This window comes from Lynx rufus, unplaced genomic scaffold, assembly GCF_022079265.1.
Source record: "Lynx rufus isolate CCGP_SWC_20201006 ecotype Redwood Valley unplaced genomic scaffold, mLynRuf1.p SCAF_11, whole genome shotgun sequence".
In the NCBI taxonomy this organism is placed as follows: domain Eukaryota; kingdom Metazoa; phylum Chordata; class Mammalia; order Carnivora; family Felidae; genus Lynx; species Lynx rufus.
The window spans coordinates 28,255,563-28,282,573 of record NW_025814825.1 but is presented as its reverse complement, the minus strand read 5'-3'; the positions used below and the strand labels follow the sequence as shown (position 1 = coordinate 28,282,573).

The 27,011-nt window shown below is 49.5% G+C and overlaps 2 protein-coding genes across 2 annotated transcripts in view; both read left to right on the top strand.

Annotated features, from left to right (window-relative positions):
- Nucleotides 1-967: 967 nt before the first annotated feature.
- Nucleotides 968-3,556, top strand: FAM170B (family with sequence similarity 170 member B). The gene is made up of 2 exons (XM_047072798.1): nt 968-1,079; nt 2,817-3,556. The coding sequence occupies exons 1-2, from the start codon at nt 968-970 to the stop codon at nt 3,554-3,556; spliced, it is 852 nt and encodes a 283-aa protein (XP_046928754.1).
- A 15,765-nt stretch (nt 3,557-19,321) lies between these two features.
- The window catches only part of VSTM4 (V-set and transmembrane domain containing 4), a 98,495-nt gene continuing 90,805 nt past the window's right edge, over nt 19,322-27,011 (top strand). The window contains exon 1 of the mRNA XM_047072627.1: nt 19,322-19,376. Within this exon, the coding sequence (XP_046928583.1) occupies nt 19,322-19,376 (55 nt within the window). The remainder of the gene's footprint in view (nt 19,377-27,011) is intronic.

Genomic DNA, 27,011 nt, shown 5'->3' with positions numbered 1-27,011 from the left:
TGCAGTGGCCTTTCACTCTGGAGAGGAGTATATTTTCCTAGGTGCTGGCTGTGTGGACAGTGTTGGGGTTACTTTTGGAATATCCGTCACCTTTTTGAGCTGTTTAGATTCGGGGATGCAGAGGAGTAGAGTTAGTGACACTGAGCAGAGGTGGGAGGGAAATGGAGAGAAGTGTTTTGGAGGAAGTGTGTTCCAACACTGAGACCTCCAGGAGCAGAGAGAGACGGCAGGTAGGAAGGCATGCCAGAGTGACTCGGGGCCCGAACCCAAGAATCCTGAGATCATGACTTGAGCTGAAGTCAGATGGTTAGCTGACTGAGCCACCCAGGCGCCCCAGTAGGCCCATTTTGATGTTGGGCGATGGCAGTGCGTGTGCAAACATGTGTGTAGTTAAGGGAACATGGTGTGAATTGTATGTATGCGCGTGTGAACAGAAACGTGTCATTAGGTAAATGTGTGTGTGAATTTGGGTGTGTGAGTTAGTTTATATGTGCATGAATGTGTATGTGTCTGTGTTTGTGTCTGTTTATGTACATTTAAGTGTATGTGTGTCTGAGTATTATGTGCGTGCCTGCGTGAGGATATATGTATTTATATATGTATAAGTGTCTTTGTGGGTATGTTTAAGTATTTGTGTCTCTATGTGTGTGTAAGTGTTTCTATGTGTGTGCATTTGTGTTTTATGTTTGCGATCCTGACAATAAACAAGACAGGAAAGGGTCCCACCAAGAAATGAGATCTTGGTGAGAAGCCTCTCCTCCCCTCTATACTGGGTCTCAGTCCTTGCCATGGGTCACAGAACAGACCGGTGTCATCGATGAGGTCACAGAATAAAGCCAGGATCCTAGTAACCACAGGGACCCCAGCAGCCACTTGGGCTGGGGCCAGCGGAGGACTTCGGCACAGCCCAAGCCAACCCTCACTAAACAGCTGGAGCGCCGAGTCCCCTGGGCTCTGGTGTCCAGTCATGAAACGCCACTTCACAGACCACAGGGGAGAACAATCACCAACAGATGGGACCAGCCTCAGCTTGGCCAGCCCAGAGCCCACGGGGGAGAGTGTGGAAGTGTGCGGTTCAGGTAGGTAAAAAGAGAGAGGGTTGGTTCCCTGGGAGAGAGGTCCTGGAGGGTGAGGGATGGGCACTGGGTCACCCTGCAGTGCTGTTGCAAAAGTGTATTGGCCATAAAAATGGACCAATGCCTGAGGCCATCGTGAGTACATGAGGTGATTTCAGGAGGTACAAGGATGAAAACGTAAAATGTGAATATATATTTTAATACACGTTGGAGAAGCAGAATTGGCATGTCAGCCCTGTGATTTCAGAATAATATAAAAAAGTCCCTTATAATAAATTGATTAAAGTTAATTCAGAACATCAATTTGAAGACCACTATGAAGTGACCATGGGCAGCACCTAAGGGTAACACCAGCTCAACGGTTAGTTAAACTCTGTGCCTCAGTTTCCTAATCTGTCAAAGAGGAATTGTTACAAGGTAATTTCGTAGGGCTTTTTTTAAAATATTAATGGAGTTAAAACATGGCAAGCACTTATATGGTGATGGGGTACAGTGAATGTTTAAGGAGAGGGCGAGATGTTCCCCAGGTAAGAACAAGATACATCACAAATGCTGAAGGTTCTAGAAGGGGGTGCTGGATGACCTGGCCAAAGCACTTTCCACGCTTTTTTAAATTAAGCCTTTTAAAAAATTTATTTTGAGAGAGAGTGAGCATGGGGGAGGGACAGACAGAGAGGAAGAGAGAGAATCTCAAGCAGGCTCTGCACTGTCAGTGAGGCACCCGATGTGGGGCTCAAACTCATGAACCGTGAGATCATGATGTGAGCCCAAACCAAGAGCTGGATGCTCAACCGACTGAGCCACTCAGGGGATCTCGCCCCTCACATGCATGGCTTTTTAAATTGGCTTTACTGAGCTGTTAATTTACACATGAAAGTGTCATCAGTGTGTACAATTTGAAGAATTTTTTGTTAATGTACACTTGCATAACCACCACCATGGTCACGACCTGGAACATTTTGATGATCCCCAAAGGTTTCCTTGTGACCCTTTGCAGTGAGTTCTCCTGCCACCTTCAGCTCCTGGCAACCCCTGATCTGTTCCCCCTCCCTATAGTTTTGCCTTTCCTAGAATGACATCTAGAATGTCATCTAAGTGGAATCCTACAGTATAGGGCCTTTTTACCCTGGTTGCTTTCATTTAGAGTAATGCATTAGAGATTCATCCATGTTTTAAAGGCGTATTTTAAAAGTTCTTATTTATTTATTTTGAGAGGGACAGAGGTAACGCAATGGGGGAGAGACAGAGAGAGAGAAGGCAAGAGAGAATCCCAAGCAGGCTCCGCACTGTCAGTACAGAGCCCGATGTAGGGCTTGAAACTCACAAAACCATGAGATCATGACCAAGCCGAAACCAACAGTGGGCGCTCAACCCTGAGCCAGCCACCCAGGCACCTGGAGATTCATCCATGTTTTACATATATCAGTAGATCATTCCTTTTTTTATCCATGAATAAGCTTGCACTGTATGGATGTACCCACAGATTTGTGTATTCACCAGCTGATGGTCTTTTGGGGGTTTAGTCAAGGTTTTGGTGATTCCATTCATACATTATTTGATCCTCACCTCGTACCCCCAGGAGGTAAGCATCCTCATCCCCATTTTATGGAGAAACACAACACAGGAGCTGATGGTACCTGCCCAAGGACTCCTGAGCCTGCGCCCTTCCGGAACCCTGGAGGTGGGTTGTGGCACTGATCCCTGCGGGGACGCTGATGAAAATGTCCTTCCATTTCCCAGGGACCGTGGAGAGAGAGAAGACGTCTTCACGGTCGGGGCCGGCCATTCCCCACAAGGAGAACGTGTGCTTGGCCCACAGGGCTCCTGCGATGCTGAGCTGGAGCGGCTCCTCGTCCTCCCGGTCCTCCTCCGAGTATCAGTCTTACTCCCAGTACCAGTCTTGCTACTCCTGCCTGTACGACGACGAGGACACGGCCCAGCGAAGTGTGTGCGCCTTCTACACCCACGTGCAGACGGTGCAGGGCGTGGCCGTGGCCTGGGAGACCGAGTCGGGCTTTGAGCCGGTCAGCCGGAAGCCCCGCATTCACGAGGCCGAGTTCGTCAAGAGGCAGAGGAGGAAAGGCTCCTCCTTTGAGATGGCTTCCAACAGCGACCTGTGCTGGGAACTGGAAGCCAGCAAGAGCCACTGCTGCCCACAGCAGGATGACGCGGAGCTGCTGGGGCCTCTGGAGTGCTGCCCGCAGGAGCTGCGGGACACCCCGGACTGGCTGGTCACCACGGACTACGGGCTGCGCTGCGTGGCCTGCTGTCGGGTCTTCCCCACATTGGAGGCTCTGCTCAAGCACGCCCAGTATGGCATCCAAGAGGGCTTCAGCTGCCAGATCTTTTTTGAGGAGATGCTGGAGAGAAGGCGGGCCCGGGGCCAAGTCCGGGAGCAGAAGCTGGAGGAAGAGGAGGAACAGAGCCCTTCAGAGGGCAGTGAATGTTCGCGGCCCCAGGCCAGGGCGCTTCCCTCGTAGCGGCAGCAGGAGCAGTGAGCCGGAGGTGATGTGCCCAGCCCTGCCCTCACCTCTGGCACGTCGGTGGCTCCTTCCCCAGCCAGCAGGACCAGAACTACCCCGGCAGGGGGGAGAAGAGGAAAGCCGGGGGGGGGGGGGGGGGAGAAAGCAAGTGGGAGCCAGAGCTGGCACGGCCGTGACAAGGGGGAGAACACTTCCAAAGGGCACAGCGTTTCAATCAGAGTCCATTTCGAACCTGAATCCAAAGAGGGAGGGCTTCAAGTGTTTCTGACGATGGGTACAAGATCTGAAGCCCGCAAGTGTGTGGCCACAGAGATTTTTATTTTTTGCTGGTGGATCGAGCAGGTCATGACCCACAGGAGAGCCGACTGCAAATGAAGCTTCTGCCCTATATTTTTCATTGTTAGGAACCTGCTATATGCCCTAATTCTATGTCTTATTTTAGTGGAATTAAACTTGAGTAACTCAAAACTTAAGGCAATAGCTAAAGGGGTGAGCCATGCTATGAGGTTGGGGCCATAGGGAATTGCCATTTCTGTAGGTTACACACCAGCACAGACACCTGGAGACAGGCAGGTTCCCAGAGGTAGAGATGGGGTCTGGATAAGTCCTGCTACCTATGAGCTCATAGGTCAACACTATGTTTTAAAATGTTTCTACAGTATTCATCTGCACCCTCCTATCTGTCCCCAGCTCCGGGGGCTGCACCGATTCAAGAAAATACATGGATGGCTCCCTGTGTGTAATGCACACTGATGAAACGTGTAGCCCAACCTTCCAGCAAGAGGCAGGACAGGCAGTCGCAAGACAAGGGAATGAATCACATAAAGGAGGTTTGGGGAGCTCAGTGGAGGGGCCCCAAACTCAGGCTGGTTGATGAGGAAGCAAAACTTTCTGAAAGAGGTGATGTTCACAAAGGCTTAGAGGACAGGTAGAATTAGTAAGACCAGGGCTTCTCACTCCTGGCGCTGTTGACATTTTAGACTGAATAATTGTCTTCATGTGTCTACTGTAGGAGGTTCGGCAGCATCCGTGGTCTCTCCCCACTAGATGCCAGTAGCATCTCCTCCCCTGCAACTGTGACAATTGAAAATGTCCTAGACATTAACAAACATTCCCTGGAGGCAAAAATCACTGCTTGGTTGACAATCACTGAGCTAGACAAGAATGAGGATCTTCAGAGAAGGATTGGCACAATATGTTTGGGCAAATGCCAGCCACTTGGCCTGGCTGGAATGCTGGACACATTTCTCCTCTCCAATGCTCCATAAAAATTTAGCACCTGCTATGTGCCAGGCACTGTACTGGGCACAGGGAACAAACAGCGAATAGGCATGGATTATTCCCTGTGTAGCTTGCAGAAAGCTGGCAAAAATAGACTGTATGTATACATATTTAGAAATAATTACAGAAGCACTCATTTCATGACCTTTAAGGCCCTCCATGGCCCGGGCTTTGCTAACTTCTCCATCACCATTTCTTAGCATTTGCTGCTTCCCTTGCTATGCTCCATTTCCATTAGCCCTCCTGCTTTCCTTAAAAGCTCCAGGCTTTCATACCTCAGGGCCTTTGCACTTGCTGTCTCCTCTAAGTGGAGTGCATTCATTCTCTGTCATTCTTCTGGCTGACTGCTGACCCTTTGTTCATCCTTGAGGCTTCAGCCTTGTCACTTTTTCAAAGGGGACTTCTCCAATCATACCACCTGGTGCGTGCCTCATTCTAAGTGCAGATGATTTTAAAAAAAGAAGTGGCATGATCAGACTTATGTCATTCTGGTTGTATGTGAAATATGGATTGGTGCAGTAGCAAAAGAAGAAAGGATCAAGTAGCCAGATCACTTAAGAGGCAGTTGCAGAAATCCAGATATAAGGGATAATGTGGTCTGGACAAGGCTTGTCACAAGCCAAGAGGAAGTGAATAGATGCATTCAAGATATATTTGGGGAATAGATCCAAAGCACTTGGGGATGGGTGGATGTGGGGGTGGGGAAAATGGGCTTGTCAGGGTAGACTCCCAGGATCACAGCAGGAGCAAATGGTAGATGGTTGTTCAGTAAGTGATATGAAGAACTTTGGAGAAAGATCGGCTGTATGTGTGTGCTTGCGTGTGTGAGAATGTGCATGTGTGCATGTGAGAATGTGCATGTGTACATGTGTATACATGTACAAGTGTCTGCGTGTGGATGTACATGCCTAAGTGCTGGGGCTGGTGGCTGTAGAAGTCAATTAGGACAAAATCAAATCTAAATACTAATGACACATCCAAGCAGAAATGTTGAGTAGGAAGTGATTTATGATTTAGAATTCTGAAGTCAAGTCTGGATCAGAAACAAATTAGGAAAGTAACAGCACATGGATGGTACCATATTTAAAACAACAACAGTGGATGGATGAGGTTAAGTAGGGAATTGGGGTAGAGTTACATTGTAAGTGTGGTATGTGAAGGAAGGAGCAATCAGATGTGGGATACATTTCTTAGTTTTCCTCAAAGTCAACAAAACACTAAGATTGTTTCTGGGAATGGTGAGCAGTGTTAAATGTGGGGGAGAGTGGGAGTGAGTTGAGGATGAGACATTTTTCATTTCATCTGGCACATGGAGGTTGCTGATGGCTCTGATGAGAGCAGTCTCGGACCAAGTGGGGCAGAGGCCAGATGGGCATGGGCCAGTAGTGGACATGAGGCCAACCACTGGGGATGAGTATTAGACAACTCTACTGGCAAAAATTTTTTTTAAAGGGAAAGCAACTATGGCTGTAGCTGGACAAAAGGAAAGACGAAGAGGGGAGAGAGCAAGTTTATATGCTAATGAGAATGATTCAGTAGAGAGGAGGAGACAGAATGTAAGAAAAGTGGGGAAATCCTAGAACCATGGAGCAGGTGAGAGAGGGCTGCATCCTGAACAGATATGCAGAAGTGGGCCCTTGACAAGAACATCTTTGTGTTCATCGTTGTACCCAGATGGGCAGTTAGGTCAAGTAGGGCTTAGGAGAGAGAATTATAAAACTTGAAGCCCACCCCACCTCCCACTGAAAACTTCAGGGAGCTCTTGAGGAATTGTCAGCAAGTCAGGTTTGCATTTACGAAAGATTACTGGTGAACAGGATCGAGAGTGGATGAAAGAGAACATTGCTGGCAACAAGGACTGCAGTTAAACCACTGAAGGCAGGATGAGTTCAAGAGATGTTTGAGAGATGGAAATGATTTGGGCTAGTGTTTGTTGAGGGTGGTGAGAGGAAGGCGTCCAGAATGACTTCCAGGTTTATTTTTAACTGGGTGGCTGGCGAGTAAAGGTGCCATTTCCAGATAGTAGAATACCAAAGGAGAAGACTTGCTGGGATACCAATGAGTCCAGTCTCGAATAAGCTCAGCTTGTGATAGAAACATTCAGAAGGGAGTTTGAAGGATCTAAAGCTTACAAGGGATGGCAATGGATTTCACCAAATCACTACCTAAATTAAATCTACAAGCGTATGGTTAGCTAAAGCCATGGTGGTTTATGTGGGCCTTAAGTGAGATGCATTCTCTCTGCTAGCCGCAGTGCAACAGGAAGTCATGAGATCATCTTAGAACGGACATCGACCATGGGGATGGTGTCTTATCACCACTTTCAAGATGTGGCAGAGTCATGGACTTCCTAAATTCACTGTGAAACACACTGGAGGATCTTCAGAAAGGAAAAGGGGATGGGACAATGGCCCAATTTTGTCAAGCTCTTCTTGGAAGGGCTATCTGGTGTTTGAGGGAGGCTCAGTAGGCAGGTAGAATCAAAGGACAATCTAAGAGAAGGAGAGGCAGCTGAACCAGAAATAGTAGAGCACTAGTGAGGAGAACATTTCTATTTAGAAATCAGGGAAATAAAATAAGCATGGCATGTAAGCTCTGGAATATCAACCTTTAAAAGACATATATAGCCTTGGTATTCTAAGGGCCAAGAATTGCTCTAAATGCCTTCTGGATATTAAGTCATGTAACACTCTCGGTAATCCACTGTGGTGGGTCCTGTGATTAGCTTCATAGGTGAGTAGGCTAAGACCTTACCAAGGTTGTACAAGCTGGCATACAGCAGAGTCAGGCTTCACACCCAGGCAGTGTGTGCTCTATGCTCTAATCTTCACATGGAGAAGAAAATTTTAATGGAAAGCCAGATGCAAGGTATTTAGAAAAGCAAACATGTCAACTCCACAGGTTCTATTTTCTTTAGATTAAGTAGCAGCAGCTGGAGATCCCGGGAAAATGATGGGCGTTCAGAATAAATGAAAGATGACAGGAACCTTGGGTAAGCAAACTTTTAATGTAGAGGATAACTTAAGCTGACATGGACGGGGGAAGGAAGGGATAAAATTGTTCTTAAGTAGTGACTTGTTCTTAAAATACAGCTTAAACTCAGCTGAGTTAAGTATTCATTTGCGGTTTAAACTCATCACTTTGCAGAAGCCTGGGACTGCCACCAAATAAGGTAAGTATCAGAGTGAGTAAGGAGAACCCCTCCAGGGGGCTTGAACCACTTAGATCTTGAACCACTTTAGACCTTTTGTTTTCCCAAACCATAGAAAAAGATGCGATTCATTTTATGACACTTATAGAAACCTGAAAACAGTGCCTGACAAAAATGGCACTAAAAAAGTAAATATATCAATGTCACTTATAAACGCAAAATAATACCTAATTAAATTTTTTTCAACTAGGGTGCCAAGATAATTCAATGGGGAAAGAATAACCTTGTCAGCAAATAGTGCTGGGACAACTGGGTATCGATATGCAAAAGAGTGAAGTTGGATCCCTACCTCACACCGTATGTAAGCATTAAAATGAAAAAGACCTACTGTAGCAGTTAAAACTATAAAACTCTTAAAGGAAGACAGAGATGTAAATCTCCATGATGTTGGATCAGGCAATGGTCTCTTAGATATGACACTGAGAGCACAAGGAAACAGAAAAATAGAAGTTGGATTTCACCAAAATTAAAAACTTTTGTGTTCAAAGGACATTATCAAGAAAATGAGAAACAATACACAGAATGGGAGAGAATACTTGCACATCCCATATGAACTCTTATAATAAAATACAAGCATTCCTATTAAAAGATGAGCAGAAGACTTAAAAGATATTTCCTCAAGACAGATATACACATGACCAATAAGCACACGAAAAGATGCTTAACATCATTTGGTTGTAGGAATGTACAATGGTGCAGCCACTTTAGAAAACATCCTGGCAGTTCCTCAAAAGGTCAAAAATGGAGTTACTATATGATCCAGCAATTCTGATAATTGAAAAAAGGCCCACACAAAAGCTTGCACTTCAATATTCATAGCAACATTATTTCTAATACAAAAAAGTAAAAACAACCTACATGACCATCAAATGATGCATGGAGAAACAAAACATGGTATATCCATACAATGGCATATTTTACAGTCATAGAAAGGAAAAAAAAATAAAAAGATGAAGGCCCCATGCTACAACACGGATGAACCTTGAAAACAGTATGCTAAGGAAAATAAGTCAGACACAAAGGCTATATTAATGCATGATTCTATTTAAATTTTTTTTAATGTTTATTATTGAGAAAGAAAGAGAGACAGAACATGAGCAGAGGAGGGGCAGAGAGAGGGGGAGACACAGAATCCGAAGCAGGCTCCAGGCTCTGAGCTGTCAGCACAGAGCCCGATGCGGGGGTCGAACTCACAAACTGCGAGATCATGACCTGAGCCGAAGTCGGTCGCTCAACCAACTGAGCCACCCAGGAGCCCCAATGCATGATTCTATTTACATGAAACATACAAACAGGCAAATTATTATAGAGACAGAAAATAGATTAGTGGTTGCCAGGGATTTAGGGGAAGAAGAGGAATGGGAAGTGCTTGCTAATGGATATGAAGTTTCATCTTAGGCTGACAGAAGCATTCTGGAATTAGATGGCACTGATGGTTACACAACTTGGTGAATTACTGTAAACCACTTAGTCATATGCTTTAAAAAGCCAAGTTTTATGGTATGTGAATTATATCTCCATCTAAAAAGCCATGTAATACAACAATTATTCCTATATTATTAAATTAAGGATAGAAATTTTCTTCAGATGATATAAAGTATCTCAAGCCAGGTAGCAAAATAATCTGCAGGTCTTTCCACTGATACCAGATAAAATATGTCTATTACAGTTTTTACTTAATATTGTTCTGGAAGTTACAGCAAATTCAATAAAACACAAAACAAGTGTTATAAATAATAGAAAAATCTCTCCATTTTCAAAATGACAATGTACTTACCTTGAAAGCTCGAATGAATTAACTCAAAATTATTGAAAAGAAGAGGTAAACAAAGGGTTGAGCTAAAAGATGGATGTCAAAAGCTTTCTTGTGAATTAGATGTGACTAATTAGGAAATAACACGGACAATACTCCATTCACTAGAGAAACAGACATTTATGGAAATATTGTTAAGTGGGATGAAATGTCAGAGTGATTATCTCTTGTTGATAAGTGTTGATAAATTTTGTTTTCTCTGTAATGTGCACCATTTTTAAAGTTTTCTAAGGGAGGAAGTATGGCTTTTGCAATAAAAAGACAAACATTTAATCACACCTCACCTCAGGTTAGAAGTGACATTTGGGGCCTTCCAGGTCCACATTTGTGGTCTACGTGCTTGGAGAACCCCAGCTTCTAACATTGTACTTCTTGGTCCTTGTGAATCAAATTAGCTCTGATATTAAGAGTACTTTGTAATGGATGAGGATCCATCCAACTCAAGAGAGTCGTTACAGAGCCCTTTTTGTGGTGTGCCCTCATTTCTTACGAAAGTTGATGAAAGCTGCAAGTAAGAGGGAGATCTTCAGAGAGAACTGAGGTGGGAGCTCAGTTGAGAGAAAGAGCAAAAATGGCGAAGCTGGGAAAGAAAACAAGATCATGCAAACAGGGCCCTGCAGGGAGGCCCAAAGACAGTGCAGGAGGATGAAGGAAAGAGGAAGTTGGGGAAGGGAGCCGGAAGGGTTGAAAGAGAGGAATGGCAAGTATAAGGAATACCTTGACTGAGGAATTTGATATCACAAAGGGGGTCCAGGTAGGAGGCTGGTGGGGAAAGATGAAGGTCCCATCAAAGATGGCAGAACCCTGACTGATAGGACTCAGCAGTCTCTGAGGTGGTCAGTGATGGATGCTGTATGGGCTAAATTGTGTACCTCCCGAATTCGTATGTTCAAGTCCTAACCCCTAGTACCTCAGGATGTGACTTTATTTGGAGATAGGGTCTTTAAGGAAGTAACTAAGGTAAAATGAAGTCACTAGGGTAGGCTCTAACCCAACATGACTGGTGTCTTGATAAAAAGGGCAGATTAAACACAGAAGGAAGATCATGTGAAGAAGACATAGGGAGAAGATGGCCATCCACGAGCTAAGGACAGAGCCTCAGAAAAACTGGTCCTGCACGCACCTCAATCTTAGACTTCTGGCCTCTAGAATTGTGAGAAAATAAATGTCAGTTGCTCGCACCCCGACCCCCCTTCTGCAGTATCTTGTCAGGTAGCCCTAGGAGATAATATAGATGCTGAAGAGGAGGAGCCAGAGGCAGGAAGGCAGCAGCCAACAGGTCCGTGTTTTCAGTGGGGAGGCTTCAAGGTCCCAGGTCCTTAGGAGAGCAAGCACACAGTGAGCGCTCAATCAATGTATGTTCATTTGAATGCCCGGAATGGCATAAATACATTTGGGAACAAACCGGCTGACTTCTGACAAACGCAAAGTGGCCCACTGGCCCCTAGGACTCATAGTGCTTTGGGCACCCGTCCGAGGGTTTTGCAGGAGGAATCTGGTGTATGAGCGCACAGTGGCGTGGGGATTAGTTAAGAGAGCACAGTACGTTTTCTCGGATTTTCTTCTAAGCCTCTAACGCTTCCTCTCCCTGTGAGACCTAGCTGAGGCCCCAGCAGCAGATGAGCTGGGCAGAGGGAGAATGGGGGCCTGGGTGTGCTGAGGTGTAGGGGAGGTGGAACAAGCAGTTCGTGCAAATGCTACCTCTGGAGCTCAAAGCCTGACACCGGGAGCCAGACCCTGTGTGTACCTGACGTGTGCGTGCAGGTATGAGGATGTGAATGTGTGCGCGCGTGTAGCATGCGCCACTCTGCACTGGGCCGTGCTGTGCCTGGCTTGGGGCAGAGCACAAGGACCTGGTGAGAAGGCCCAGGGGTGATTCTGACCCCCCGGAGGGCTTGTTGGGGCCCAAGAGTACCCACCCAGGACTTTAGCCTGAGGTACCTTCAGTCTTGGCAGAAGGGAGTAAGGATACCCCACAGCAGCGTTGCTCAAACTTGAGTCCCATCCTTGCCAAGCACAAAACATTCTTACGGGCCTGTGTCGACCGACATGATTGTTGCTGCAATGACTTTACTCAAATGTAAACAATCAGATGGATAGTTGTTCATAAGTATAAAATAAACACAGATTTACAAATTAAACACAAACACCATCACGCCAGTCATAAAACTCCATTTAGCAGCATTAATTTTATGCGACTGTTGAGCTCAGTGTTTGTAAAACCCACTTGCTTCTGGAGTATGGGAGGGACGCAGTGGAAGGCAGATTGCACTGTGGGAGATGGGTCCTCACCGCCATGGGCCGAGACGACGTGGTCTCCCAGCATGGACGCTATGGATGCGTAAAGTCATACCTCTTGAGGTCACCCTGATTGCCAGACTAAATGCAGACAAGGTGCCCCCAGGTGCCACAAGAGATTTGTAAGGTATTAGAAATTATTCATGTGCTTTAAAATCTTTTCTAGATCTTCCTAAAGTTTCCAGGATTCTATGAGGGAGTGAAAGCTCTCTCCTTTCCTAGGAGAAAAAGAGCCTGAGAGCACTCATGTGGAACATCCTTCATTCCACAGACATTCCCCCATTGTTTCCCCCATACCTGAGGCCTGGGCTCAAGCAAGAGGGACACAGGGATGATTGGGAGCCAGCGTCTGGCCTTGGGGACCAGACAGTCCAGCAGGGACATTTACTTGAGTATCAATGATGTCGTAAGTATCAATGATGCTGGCTTGTATAGGAAACCATGGGGGCTTGGGAGAGAAGACCTAACAGACTTTTGGGGCTTGGAAAGCTTCCTGGAAGAGGTGATGAATGCCCAGAAAAGGAGCTGAGCACAAATGAGAGGAAAATGAGAAGCTGGATGTGCTGAGCATCTTGGAAGATTAGAAGTCCAGCTGTGCCCTTGAGGGGCAATTATTCCAGACATCCCAAGCTGAGCTAGAACTGGCGCTCTGCATTTCTAGAACAAAGGCTACCTTAGTGAACAGGAGAAAGAGGGTTTTTCCCCTCTAGAGACCTCACCTCTTGTCCCCACAATCTCTTCTGAAGGGGTGGTTAACAGTTCCGTTCAGCAATTTCACCATCAGAGAGCCATTCTTTGAGTTCAAAAATTTTTTTTGTAGTGTAATAATGATATCCTTGGAAAGCTCATATAGTAGGGCAATATCAGCCTGAATTAGTTCCTTAGTTTGTGACAGGTTCGGAGAAAGTCCCCGTGGGACTGGAGATGGAATTTGGGTGGGACTGTGGAAGAGACGTTGGGCCAGATGTTGACACTTATGTGTGGGGTGGGTGCATGTGTGTGTGCAGGTAGGGGAGCCAAAGGGTGGGGAAGATAGGATGTCTTCTCGCTCGCTGGGTAGCCTCAGCTTTCTCTGCCTCCAAGGGAGGTTACTATAGGTGCTGCACAAAGGACTAGCTCCTTGCACCCTGCCCTCTTCCAGCCAGGAAGGCTGGACGGAGCAACCTGGCCCTCCTGAGATGGAGATCAGAGCTTTAGCTCCCGCAGCTATCAGCCTGGCTTCTCCCTGGAGCCAGTGTTTGGGACGACCTGAGCAGTCTGGCTCTGATTTTCCTGGTTTGCTCTCCACCAAGGGTAGCTAAGAGCAGCGCTCAGCTGGCCCCACTGACTCCAGAGGGAACTAGCACCCCTCTGCAGAAGCAGAGTAGGTGTGAAAGGAAAGCCGGGCTGACAGTAGGAGCCTCGGCTCGCAGATGCCTGATGTGAGAGAAGCATGCAAGGTGGGTGCCAAGCAGCGTACTGACCTGGAGGTGGTGTAAGACAATCAGCAGTCATTTTGTACTTGGACATGACTCTGAATCTTGTAAACCCCCTTCTCACAAAAGCCCAGAAGCCCTCGGTTGCCCCTGAGTACGGCATCAGTGACTTGCATTCATCCTGTCTCTCGATGTTTCTCAATGGGTGCACCACTGGCATTTTGTGTTGACTGTTATTCCCGGCGCGGGACTGCCCACTGCATTGTGCGATACCGCATCACAGCCCAGTCTGCCAATGCCAGTCGTGACCCCACTCCAAGATCGTCGTAACAATCGGGAGTACCTGGGTGGCTCAGTTAGTCAAGCATCAGACTTCAGCTCAGGTCATGATCTCACGGTTCGTGGATTCAAGCCCCGCATCGGGCTCTGTGCTGACAGCTCAGAGCCTGGGGCCTCCTTCAGATTCTGTGTCTCCCTCTCTCTCTGCTGCTCCTCTGCTCGCACTGTCTCTCTCAAAAATAAATAAACATTAAAAAAAAAAAAAAAAGATCGTTGTAACAATCGAAAATGCCCTGCACATTCCCAAAGCCCTCTAGGGGGTTCCTGCTGCCCAGTGACCGGAGCCACCGGCTGTCTCTCAAAGGGTAGACTCAACCAAGATCCACTGAAACTTCCTTCACTGATCAACCCAAAGTACTGAGCACCTGAGTGCATAGTGTCAATGGAGCAGAGAGACCAGGATGGGTGTGAAGAGCGGGGTGTATGAGAGTGGGTGAGGGGCTGGGTGGAGACCCCTTGGCAGGGTTCTGGCACGAACTCTGCTCCCAGCTCCAGATCCCCGTGGCCCAGTAAAGCCTGTTATTTAGAAACGCCAGATGTACCCCCGAGGCGTCTCTTTCCAAACTACTGTTTTTCAATTTCAGGTTAAGAGGAGAGGATTAGGGATTTTTCTTGGTTCTCTTGTTGCCTTCTGTTTTGGAATTAGCTGCCCCTCTCCCTCTCTGACAATTGACCTCAGAGACTGGGACAACATCGTCTACTGGCTCCCCTCCCTCACTCTATTTGTAAGCCCCCCTCATCAGCTCCCTCTTTGGCTGCTCTCTCAAAGAATAACCTGCTTTCCCCTCTCCTCCTCTCTCTCCCTCCTTCCTTTCTGTTATGGGCTGAATTGAAGTCCTCAGAAAGTGCCTCAGAAAGTGACTGTATTTGGAGATAGGGTCCTAAGGAGGTAGTCAAGTTAAAATAAGGTCATTAGCGTGGGTCCCAATCCAATATGACTGGTGTCATAATAAGAGGAGGTTATGACATAGACACACACAGAAGGGAGACCACGGGAAGACACAGGGAGGAGTTGGAGACAGACAAGCCAGGGAGAGAAGACTCAGAAGAAACTGTGTCCACACCTTGATCTCAGACTTCTAGCCTTCAAAATTGTGAGGATAGATGTCTGTTGTTTAAAGCCACCCAGTCTGTGGTGTCTTCTTATGGTGGCCCAAGCAAACGGATCCATCTTCCTTTCTATTCACTGATTCACTGATGCATCCCCGACATACTGATCGATGACTTACCATGTGCTGGGCAATGCGTAGGACTGGCTTTCCAAGGGCTCAGTACTCAACCCTCCCCTCATCTCAGAGAACTGATTCTGGTCAGTGGCATTCATTCCCAAGGCATCCCACTAAGGCTTGAGGATGAATCGATTTTCTTTCTCTAGCTCTCTCTTCGCTGTGAGTTACAGACCGTAAAACTCAACATTTCTCTTAGATCTTCGGTCAATGGTATTGGATATATTAGGCTCCATATAGCCTCTTCCTCCAAACCTGCTTTTCCCTTAGTCATCTCTTGCTCTGTGATTTCTAGGGGACCCTTGTGACATCCTCCTTCCTTCAGCAGCACCCACTATTGTTGAGATGAAGCACAAACTCCTGGGTCTGACACTGGGGGGCGGGGCGCTCTAAGGGCTTTGTTCCTGCCTGTTTCTCTATTACATTTCACTTCCCAGACAAAACTGGTCTTCTAGGCCCCCAGAAGCCACCTGTGAAACTTGGAAGTCCTATGTCCTTTAGCCTCTGTGCTTTGTCACACGTTGCTCCCTGGCCTAGAACAAGCCCCTCACCCTCTTCATTCAGGACGCCCCCAGTGTCTTTTAAGGTTGACTTCAAGGGCTACCTTCACGGTACATGTTTCCAACATGACTAGGAAGAGGAAGTGGGCATAGCCTCCACTGTGGTGAGTGATGTAGACAACCTGTCTAATTTCTTATCCTTCCCTCACTCTAGTCTTTTCCTTCTGGGGCCTTCCGGAATCTGGGGGCCTTATATTTCTGCAACCATCCAGGCTGCAGAGTCCCTAGCACAGAGCTCATGGTCACTGCGAAGGGCCTGGATCATCCCAATTTATCAGGGTCACCGGTGAGGTTGGTTTGGAGAAGCTATTTCTCTCTAGATCTACTACTCTCGGGCAGTGCACTTCATGCCCCCTCCCCAGTTGTGCAGGGGACAGATGCTGCAGGCCTCATGGCAATTCCACCATGGATAGCTCATGGCTTTTCCTTCTGCTTAGATGGACATAGCCTCTGTAACCATGATCTCTGCCTTCACATCCTCCCCTCTCCCCCATTAGTGACAGCTGAAACCCTTTTTTACCCAGAGTCCCCTCTTTTTTATAGTTTTTTAAAGTTTATTTACTTATTTTGAGAGAGAAAAGAGAGAGAGTGTGCACACGAATGTGTGCATCATTGGTGGAGAGACAGAGAGAGGGAGAGAGAGAGAGAGACTGTCAGTGGAGAGCCCAGTTCAAGGCTGGATCCTGCGAACGTGAGGTCATGACCTGAGACAAAATGAAGAGTCAGAAGTTTAACCGACCGAGCCACCCAGATGCACCCAGAGTTTATCCTTTGTTCACTCCCTTTCCGTGACAATTCAAGAGGGCAACTGACTGCTTTTGGTGATAAAATGCTTGTGAGCAGAATGGAAGAAATCTCAACAATTGCTTGTATAAATCCAGACTGAAAAAGCAACCTAGAAATCTGCCAAGCACGTTAGAAGAGGGTTTACTTTTCCTTGGTATTTTTAGTTTAGGGATATATTGGCTGTACACAAAATCAAGCTGATTACTGAACCCTGCCTGTACTCTGACCTCAGACCCAGGTTTTAGCAAACAACTGCAAAATGAAAGAGGAAAGGAGACCTCTACTCCCCAGCCTGCCACGACGTCGCAGAATGCGGTTATTTTGAGGGAACTCAGATTTCTAGATTCTTTCAGTGGTGACTGATGGACTCCAGATTAGTTGAGCAGGACTTCCACATAGCTTAGTGTCCACATGTTGATATGGATCAACTTTAGAACAGTCTGAACCCTTGTCCAGAAACTGCAGACAGGGATCTTTAAAAGAAGTAATAAAAAAAAATAATCGGCTTGTATTATTCTTCTAATTCAGAACACAGTCAGACCTGATAGAGCCAGCGGATGGACAAATAAATCAGTGGAGGATTTTCAAGTGGCCCTAAGCTTGTGAGTGAGTGGGCAGGTGGCAGGGTGAAGGCCTTTGAGATCGCAGTCCAGAGCAAACTAAATATCGAGTCTCATCTGGGCCACTGGCTGTTTCTCCTTTGGGGAGTGGGTGTATTTCCCCATTCCTGGGTCATGCAGCAAAGGTCTTACCAAGATGGTCTGGTAGATTATTTGGGAAACTGAAAACTACTGAGAGAACACACAGCTGAAAACAGAACAAAGTGCTGTATCACAGAACCACAAGAAAAGCACTTTCCAGCCCCAAATCTCCAGCACAGCACCAGAGAAAGCAAAGCAAAGGGCGGGCATTGAGGCCTAATGCTGGGTTGAATGTCTGCTCGGTCCTTCTGGGACAGACTGATATTTAGAAAAGATACAATGATCAAAGAAGGAATTAGCTCCTCCTAAGTGTGGCCAACATGTGCCCCTTCTACCTTCCACCAACTAGAAGAGTAAATTGCAAGCACAAAGTGTGAAGTGAGGTCATCGCAGACACCAAACGGTCCCGCCAACTCCTTAGCTCCCTGTCCACGTGCAGTCATGTTGACATGCCATTTTACAGATCTCACCTTCTGGAGAATGAAGTTCAGAGGGGTTACACTGCCCAGAATCAATGCTCTTCTTCTGGCCTGAGTCCAAGTTCCCAGGTCAGACACACTGGGACCCACAGAACCCGGACAGAACCCGAACCTCTTTGAACCTGAGTTTGCTATTCTAAAAACTGGAGCCTGGGTCCCCACAGGGCTGGGGTGTGAGGCTTACTAGCTCACCAGCAGCCAGCTCCCCACCGACTCCTTGGGTCCTTTCAGCAGCCTGGATGAGGTATGAGGCTGCTCCCCCCAGTCAGGCTGCCTTGATGGTCAGCCCAGTCACTGCACGGGCCTGCTCTAAATGGGTCTCCCATTTAGAGATGCCCTATGGGGACTAGGGACCCTGGGAAACACCTGGGATTTGGAGAGATCATGAAGGCTTGCATCCACTGATGCGGGCTGCAGGGGCGGATGGTCCCTCCGGGAGAGGCCCTGTGACTCAGCACCAGGGGGCACCACCATCTCTCTCTCCATGCCTTCCCCACCCCTCCTCTGCCCTTAATGGGAAAGAGGTGGGGACCCTGCTCTTCTCCTTTTGCAGGACCCACCTTTTCCCCACAAAGACCTCTCCTGACAGACACACACGAACATCGCTAACATATACTGTTCTTGCTCTAGAGATCCTGGACTATCACATCAGTCGGGCTCCAAGTTTAGAAACATGGTGAAGAGGCCAGTATTGGCTCAAAGTGACCTGGGATGAGTGGCTTTGGCTCACTCCCTCACTGTGTGACCAGTTAGCCCCTTCGTGTTCCTGCTTCCCCTTCCTTATTTATAATATAATCGTAATGATAGCTGACATTCATAGGGCCAGGGTCCATGCATTCACTGGAACTGTCTCAATCTTAAACACCCCATGATGGATGTGCCTACTTCCCCATTGTACAGATGGAGCAAACTGAGGTACGGGGGGGGGGGGGGATTAAGGAACTTTCCCAGGGTCTCACAGTGCCAGGATTCAGTAACATGGTGCAAAGTACCTAGCCCAGGCTGTGGCTGAGGGCACCCTGAGTGATCCTTGGTGTTAATGGAACCCACACACACTGAACTTGTCTCTGTGGACCCTCCCAGTTTTCCAAGATTTTCCAGCTCACCCCTGACATCCCCCGTACCCAGTTCAGGCAGGCAGAGAGGGCTTTTTCTCCCTCAGCTGCTCCTTGGCTCACAAAGTTCCCTGTGGAGAGACGGCAGGGCTCTGCTGGGCAGCGGGTTAGCCTCAGGTCCCACTGTGGCTCCCCCTCACCCCAACAGCCCCAAACTCCAAGCGGCCTTCCCCCTAGCAATGACCCTCTGTGACGCAAAGAGACCGTGAATCCCACTGCGGCCGTGCATTCCCGGTGTCCCGCGATCCCCTCTCAGAACCTCAGTTTTCCCATCTGTGAAATGGGGGTGGCGACGTGAGCCGTTCACAGGTCGCTGGGCGAACCGATCGCGGGGTCCCCGCCCCCCACCACCCTTGCCCTGTGCGGCACGCGGCACCCAGCAGCCCCGGGGCCAGCGCGGGCGGGCCGCGGGAGGGGCGGGCCAGGCCGGGGCCGGGGCCCTGGCCGGGGGGCGGGCGCGGCACGGGGCGGGCTGGCGGCGGGGCCGGGCGGGCGGCGGCGCTGCTCGGGCGTCACAGCGCCGGGCGGCGGCGGGGAGATGCGGCTCCTGGCGCTGGCGGCGGCCGTGCTGCTGGCGCGGGCTCCGGCCCCGGGTAAGCGCGGCGGGGCCGGGCGCGCGGGTGGGGCGAGGGCAGCCCGCGCGGGGGAGGCCGGGGCTCGGGGCTCGGGGCTCGGGGCCCGGCCTGGCGGGGAGGCCCTGCCGCCTCCGGGCCGCCCCCTCCCCGTCCGCGCCGGCGGGCCGGGGCTCCGCGCGTCCCGGTGGCCGCGCCAGTTCGGCGGAGCGCGGCGGCGCCTCCCCGGCTCCCCGCGGCCGCGGTGCCGGGGCCCCCTTCCCGCCTCCGCCGGGCCCCGGGGCTCCGCGGACACTCGGAGCAGCCCCTGCGCCCCAGCGGGGCCAGGCCTTAGAGGGCAAAGCTTGAAGGGACGCGCCGCCGGCCCTAGTTGTTGCTCTGTTTCCTTTCTTTCTCCACGACACTCGGGACCAACGACTGTGGGCACGTTCGTCTGGCGGCAACTTCCCTTTTCCTCTGCGGAGAGCTGCTCAGACCCATTGCGAGGGGCTGGCTGTGCCCCGGCAACCCAACCCGGGACTTGTCCGTGGGCGGTCCTGGAGACCAGGCCCGCTGAGACAGGGTGTCCACGCCTGGAAGAAGTGGGACCCTCTACCGGCGCACCCTGCTTTAGCACGGCCTCTACCTGCGCTGCTGGCTTTCTCTTGGGGTGGCTGCCCTCACTTCTGAGTTGCTGAAAAAGTGGCTCTCTTTATTCCCCGAGCCCTGCCTCCCTGCCTCAGGGCTGCAAAGGCCCTGTGGCTAGAATAATAGTTAATAATGAGTATGTCAATGGCTCTTACATTTCCTGTGTAGTGCTACACAGTAGGTCATGTAATCACAACAGCCCTTCCAAGTAATCATGACAGGAGCCAAAGTTATATATCCAGGTGCCTTGCAAACATCAACTCCGTTTGTGACCTCTGGGGGAGGTGCTGTTATCATCCCCATTTTATAGGCGAGAAAACTGAAGCACAGGCCCACCAGTCGACTTGCCTTAAGTTCATAAGCTTGTAAGTTGTGGAGCAGGGATTCGAACCCAGGGAGCCTGGCCCTAGACTGAACTCCTACCATCTAAGCTTTGTTTTGTGAATAAGGAAGCTGATGCTCTGAGTTAAGTGATTTTCCAAGGGTGACCCAGCTCCCGAGTGGTGGAGCTGGCATTTGAGCCAGTGTAGATCAGAGTCTGAAGAGGAGAGACTTGGATCACAGTGGGAAGAAATTCACCCATTGTTCCCTGGCTACCAGTGCAGTGGGGTTTCTGCTGAATCTGAAATCGGTGCAGTGGGAAGGAAATGCTCTTGTACCTGTCCCTGCCTTGGCTGACCGTGACTGCAAGTTTGACTGGGGTGGTTGGGCCAGGCCAGTTGTGGTGGCCTGTGTGGAGTAGGCAGCAGCCAACAGGATGCAAGGGGCCCCGGGCTCCCTGACCACCTTCCTAATAATCACAGGTGCTATCAAGGAGGGTGCCCTCAGAGAGAGACTTTTGGGGGGTCAAGGACATTCTCATGTTTTCAGGAGACTTGAGAGCTGCAATTGGGGATCCTTTAGAGTCTGCCCTGGCTGTGCCCGAGGCCATGCCGGAGGTAATCAGACAGCCCTGCTTCAGGGAGGACTCACCATGTGCCACCCACTCCACTGAGTGTTTCACCCATGACTCCTCGCCACGGTGCCCCAGGGAGGCAGAGCCGCTTTATACATTGGTCTGGACTCTTAACCACTGCACTTTTCTGCTTCTTGATTTGGGGGCAGAGTGGGACCTTAGCGGTTACCTGGTCCCACCCTCATTTGATAGGAAAGGAAACCAAAGGGTAAAATATTTACTAAAAGCCAAGCTGTGGTCCAGAGTGGTGGTTGAGAGCTGCCTTTGAAGCCAGATGGCTTGCACTCAGATGCCAGCTCTGCCATGTTTATGTGAGCTTGAGCAATGGGCTTAGCTTCTCTGTGTGTCAGCCCTCTTCTCAGTAAATTGGGGATAAACAGTTCCAGGATGGGGCACCTGGGTGGCTCAGTGGGTTAAGCGTCCGACTTCGGCTCAGGTCATGATCTCACAGTTGGTGGGTTTGAGCCCCGCATCGGGCTCTCTCTGCTGTCATGCATGGAGTCTGCTTCGGGTCGTCCATCTCCCACTCTGTCTGCCTCTCCCCCTCTCCCCTGCTCGCAAGTACTCAGTCTCTCTCTCAAAAATAAATAAACATTGAAAAAAAAAAACACAGCTTGAGTATCAATTGACTAAATACATCTAAAGGGCTTAGAACAGTGCTAGGCATAGAGTTCACACCCAGCCGTTGTTAGCCTCTATAATTGGTCAATGTCAGTTTTTGTCCTGGATGAAAGCTATTTTCAGGTAATGGCCTAATGGAATGCAGCACCCCATAGGCTAGGTCTGGTAACATCTCTGCTTGGTGCTTGATAAACACAGGCTCCTAGTGCCATGGGTTTTTAAGTAATACAATTGTATTTCTTTCAGAGATTTATTTGAAATTCAGACTATCTTTTTAATGTTTTTAAATTTTATTTATTTATTTTATTTATTTTTGAGACAGAGGGAGACAGAGTGTGAGCAGGAGAGGGGCAGACAGAGAGGGAGACACAGAATATGAAGCAAGCTCCAGGCTCTGAGCTGTCAGCACAGAGCCCGATGCGGGGCTGGAACTCAGGGACTGTGAGATCATGACCTGAGCTGAAGTCGGACCCTCAACCGACTGAGCCACCCAGGTGCCCCAAGACTATCTTTTTAATAAAAATGAGATTTTTGTTGCTGATTGGTACCCACTATTTGCATTCTTCATAAACGTAGTAACTTCTGGCTGAGCGGGGTCAGGGAAGAAAGAGACCCTGGGGAGGTAGGTGACTGTGAGCTGAAGGCCATAAAATTCAGGGCAGCAGTGAGGAATTCTTGGAGTGAGAGGGAGCAGTTTCTTCAAGACAGAGAAAGAGAATGGGACACAGAGCCACTGGCACATCCCGGTGGCCATACCCACCTCTGTGTCCCAAGCAAGGTGGGTGCCTTGTTTCTGTTAGAAGTCCTACCTACACTCACTTCCCTGCAGCTGGAAGTTTCCCTCCTCCCCTTCATGATGAGTGCTGGAGGGAGGGGCAGGGGCTTTGTACTAGGTGAGTGGGTTATATACCATTAGGTACAAAGATGTTCTTTTAAGCTGTTTTCAGAGCTATGTTAGTCCTTCTCATGACATTATCCAAACGGGAACAACAGGGTGAGACCCCGTAAATCCTAATCACAGGAATCTGATGTGTGCTTATAGTCAGAATCAGCCACATCATTTGCGGAATCAAGTGCAAAATGAAGATGTGGGGTCCCTTATTCAAAAATGTCAAGAGAGTGACAGCAGAGATCGAGCCAAGTGGGGTGCCCCTTCAAATGTAGGGCCCTGTACGATGCAGATCATACACTCAAGAAGCCCACCCTGCTCGAGGATGGGTGTGTATGTCACTTTCTGTAGCCCTTAGCTGCCCAGCTCTCAGAGCATACAAACTAATACCGGTATCTTAAAGGTGTTTTCTCATTGGAGCCCACACTTAACCTCGTGAGGCATCATCTTTCAATTTTTCAGATGAAGAAACAGGCTCTGAGGGTCTCACACCTAATAGCACCAGGTTTCTAGCCTGGCTTTGTTCAGGGCCAACCCCAGGCTCTCTGCCCAGCCCCACCAAGCCACTGGGAAGGTCTGGGCCATGAGTATCCCAGTGCCCAGCCCGCGTGGGGCACCAGGGCTCCCAAGTAGTGAGGCATGTGCTTGTTGAAAGAATAGGGTTCCCTGTGGCCAGATTCCCTGTTGTCATATTCCTCCTGTAAGAACTGGCCTTGGGGGACCCTTACTGGGGTAGAAAGTACCCTCCTGAGATCCACCAGCAGGCACGGGTGGCTCTGTGGGCCATTGTGTGGTGCACATCACCAGAGGACACTGTTCTTTCTGTTTCCAGGCTGCACCAGGTTCCTCCTGCCTAAGGGTCTTTGCACAGGTGGAACCTTCTCTCTTCCAGGAAGATCACTCTTTGTTGTTCTCCTGAATTTTATGTCATGAACTCCAACTGAGCCTTTAGCTCACAGTTACCTCCCCAGAGTCTCCTTCTTCTCTGACCCCACAGACTAGATTAGGATCTTGCCCTGATTTTTTAAAGCCCCGCACCTTTTCTCTGTAGCATGTGACGCTATTTGCAGTTAAATACTCCTGTGTCTTTTTCCCGATGACGGGCCACCTTGCCCACTGGACTCTCAGCTCCATGAGTTTAGGAAAGCTGTCTTCCTTGTACATGGCCTGGCATGTGGCTGTTGCTCAGCAAGTATTTGTTGAGCGATTAAGTGCACAAAGCATAGGCTGGGACGTAAGCGGGAGGAAAGGGGAGAGGTGCCCGGGGCAGAGGGTTGAGCAGTCTACCTCCCCCCTTAGATCCCTGCAATGCAGGGACACAGAGCAAGAAATTCAGCTCTTCTGGACTCTTAACATACAGAGAGCAAACTGAGGGTTGCTGGCGGGGTGTTGGGGGGGGGGGATGGGCTAAATGGGTGAAGGGCATTAAGGAGGGCATTTGTTGGGATGAGCACTGGGTGTTGTATGTAAGTGATGAATCACTAAATTCTATTCCTGAAAGCATTATTACACTGTATGTTAACTAACTTGGATTTAAATATAAATAAATAAATTAATTAAAATTAAGAGTAAAAAAAAAAAAAAGAAAAAGAAACAGCTCTTCTCTGTGCTGGAATGACTTTTTGACAATTCTCCCTCCTAGGCCAGGAGAGGAGAGACTCTGCCTCGCCCGGGGCTGCTCCCTTACGTTCCTGGGGTAGGAGGGTGATACCCACCCTCCCCTGTCCGGTAGCTGGCTTGGCCTTTGCTTGCTTGGCTGGCCCCTCTGCCCTGCAGGGGGTGTATTCTCTGCCATCCAGCCTGAGCCCCGGAAGGGGCAGGCCTGGACTCTCCTTCTGGTCAGCCCGACTCCATCTGTTGGGCTTGCCCTTGCTTCCCCCTGTCCTGACTCCCACTGCTGCTCTCTCTGCTGAGCCATACGGGGCCTGGCCACCACGGTGAGGTGGATGTTACACGGTGCTTTCTTTTCTGGTATTTAACTAAATACCCAGTGCAGCTGATGTCTGCTGGGCACTGGGGGCCTCTGCCTGCGTTTTCTCCCATCTCTCCCCATGCCTGCACGTGAGCCGTGTTCGCTGGGTTTAATCTAGCCATTTCCAGTGCCAAGCAGAGGATGTTATTGCGAACACCTGGCTTTCAGAGAAGGCTCATCACAGGCCGGGGGACCCCTGAGAGCCTGTGTCCTCTAGCAACGCGTTAAGACCCTGAGGGGCCTTTGGGCCTGAGTTTCAGTCACCCGCCGCCCATACCCTTGAGTTGAAAGTGGGTGTAAATATCTGGGTTGGTGGCACACGTAGGGCCAAAGTGAGCCTTCCTGTGTATTGATTTGCTACGACTGTCGTAACCAAGTGCCACAGACTTGGGGGGGCTTTCAGCACAGTCTTGGAGGCCCGAAGTCTGAGATCAAGGTGTCGCACGTTTGGTTTCTTCTGAGGCTCCCTGTTTGGCTTGCAGATGGCCGTCTTCTTCCTGCCTCCTCATGGGGTCTGCCCTCTGTGCGTGCACATATCCGTGCCCAAAGTCACCTTCTTATAAGGACACTGGGCGTGTTGGATTAAGGTCCTCTCTAACAGCTCGTTTTAACTTAATCACCTCTTTGAAGGTCCTATCTCCACACACAGTCAAGTCCTGAGGAGTGGGGATTCGGGCTTTAACGTGTGGTAAAGAGAAGAGGAGGGGCCAGTTTAGGCAGATGGTTCAGTCCATTGGCTTCGATGGGAGCTGCTGACTCCTGGCCAGAGCCACAGGAGTGCAAGGGTTACTCGTTTGCCTCCAGGATGGAATCTGGCCTCCCATGGGACCGAACATTTGGCACATTCTCCTGGTTTCAGTCACTATAAATAATCCCTCCTTCACGCAGCGTTAATAGGAGGAGACTGGGGTGTGGGGTCTGGGCTCTCTCATCCCACCCATATTGTTTCAATTTCCTGCCTTCCCCAGCTCTCCTTGACTCCAGTGGGGGGCCTTTGGGGTGGGTGGAGCTGGGCTTCAATCCTGGAAGCCAGCTGCTGCCTCTCTGCCTCTCTCTGCCTGCGACGAATCCCAGGGCAGAGGTTGGAGTGGGTCAGCCTGCTGTCCTAGCTGTGTGGCTGCTCGCCAGGGAGCCCCTGCCCCTGTGGGGACTAAAGACAGAGCTTTGCAGTCAGGAAGGACTTGGGCTAATTTAATATGTTGCACAGGCAAGGTGCAGGGCAGATGGACAAGGTGCAGGGGAGACGGGGTGGGGGCAGTTCCTCCTCTGTTGTCTTACATGAGTGATGTCTGTCACAGTGAGATTGTGACTAGAGAATGTGCGCCTGCCTTGGTCGTTGATGCCCTTCATTCCCAAAGTGTCTCCCTGGGGCCTGCTTTGTCCTTTGCTGCTGTAGACACAGAAGTCCTCATTCTTTTCCACAAGGTGAGTCCAACCTGCCACCAACCTTTTTCTTGTGAGTTTATGCCCACCTATTTTTTTTTTAATTTTTTTTTTCAACGTTTATTTATTTTTGGGACAGAGAGAGACAGAGCATGAACAGGGGAGGGGCAGAGAGAGAGGGAGACACAGAATCGGAAACAGGCTCCAGGCTCTGAGCCATCAGCCCAGAGCCCGACGCGGGGCTCGAACTCCCGGACCGCGAGATCATGACCTGGCTGAAGTCGGACGCTTAACCGACTGCGCCACCCAGGCGCCCCGCCCACCTATTTTTTAAGGTAACAAAAGGTGGTCACGATGGGGTTAAAACCGAATGATGGCCCCAGAGATGTCTGTGTCTTAATTCCTGGAACCTGCGAATGTTTCCTTATGTAGCAAAAGGGACTATGTTGATGTGATTGAGTTAGGGATCTTGGAGTGTCCTGGAGTGTCCTGGGGGGCCCTGGCTTCTAAGAGGAGAAAGAAAATGAAAGGAAATTGACCCCCCAGTCATATCTCGGAAGGTATTCTGTTTATGAACTCGATAGCAGAAGCCACATGGGAGGATTAGCTTATCGCCGGGATTTTTACAGTGAAGAATATTTTCTTTTTTTTTTTTTTTTTTTATTTTTTTTAAAAATTTTTTTTTTCAACGTTTATTTATTTTTGGGACAGAGAGAGACAGAGCATGAACGGGGAAGGGGCAGAGAGAGAGGGAGACACAGAACCGGAAACAGGCTCCAGGCTCCGAGCCATCAGCCCAGAGCCCGACGCGGGGCTCGAACTCACGGACCGTGAGATCGTGACCTGGCTGAAGTCGGACGCTCAACCGACTGCGCCACCCAGGCGCCCCAGTGAAGAATATTTTCTATGTGAGAACTTCCCGCCCCAGCAGACACAGGGCCTCCTCCCCTTGCTCCTCGAAGTGGAGGGGTTCAGGCCTTTCTTCATCTTTTTCGTCCTTCCTCCTTGCATACCTGCAGCCCTGGCCAGGGTTCAAAGCTTCTGGTGATCCTCACACCAGGACCCGAGCCCCTTCATGTGACCAGAGGTGACATTTGGGGCTGAAAACTGTGGCTGGAGATGACCCCCCAGGGACACCTGCTTGTGCAATGGGGCGGGCAGGGAATAGCGTTTGCTGCTGTTGGGCCCTTGGCAGTGCAGGTTGAGGAT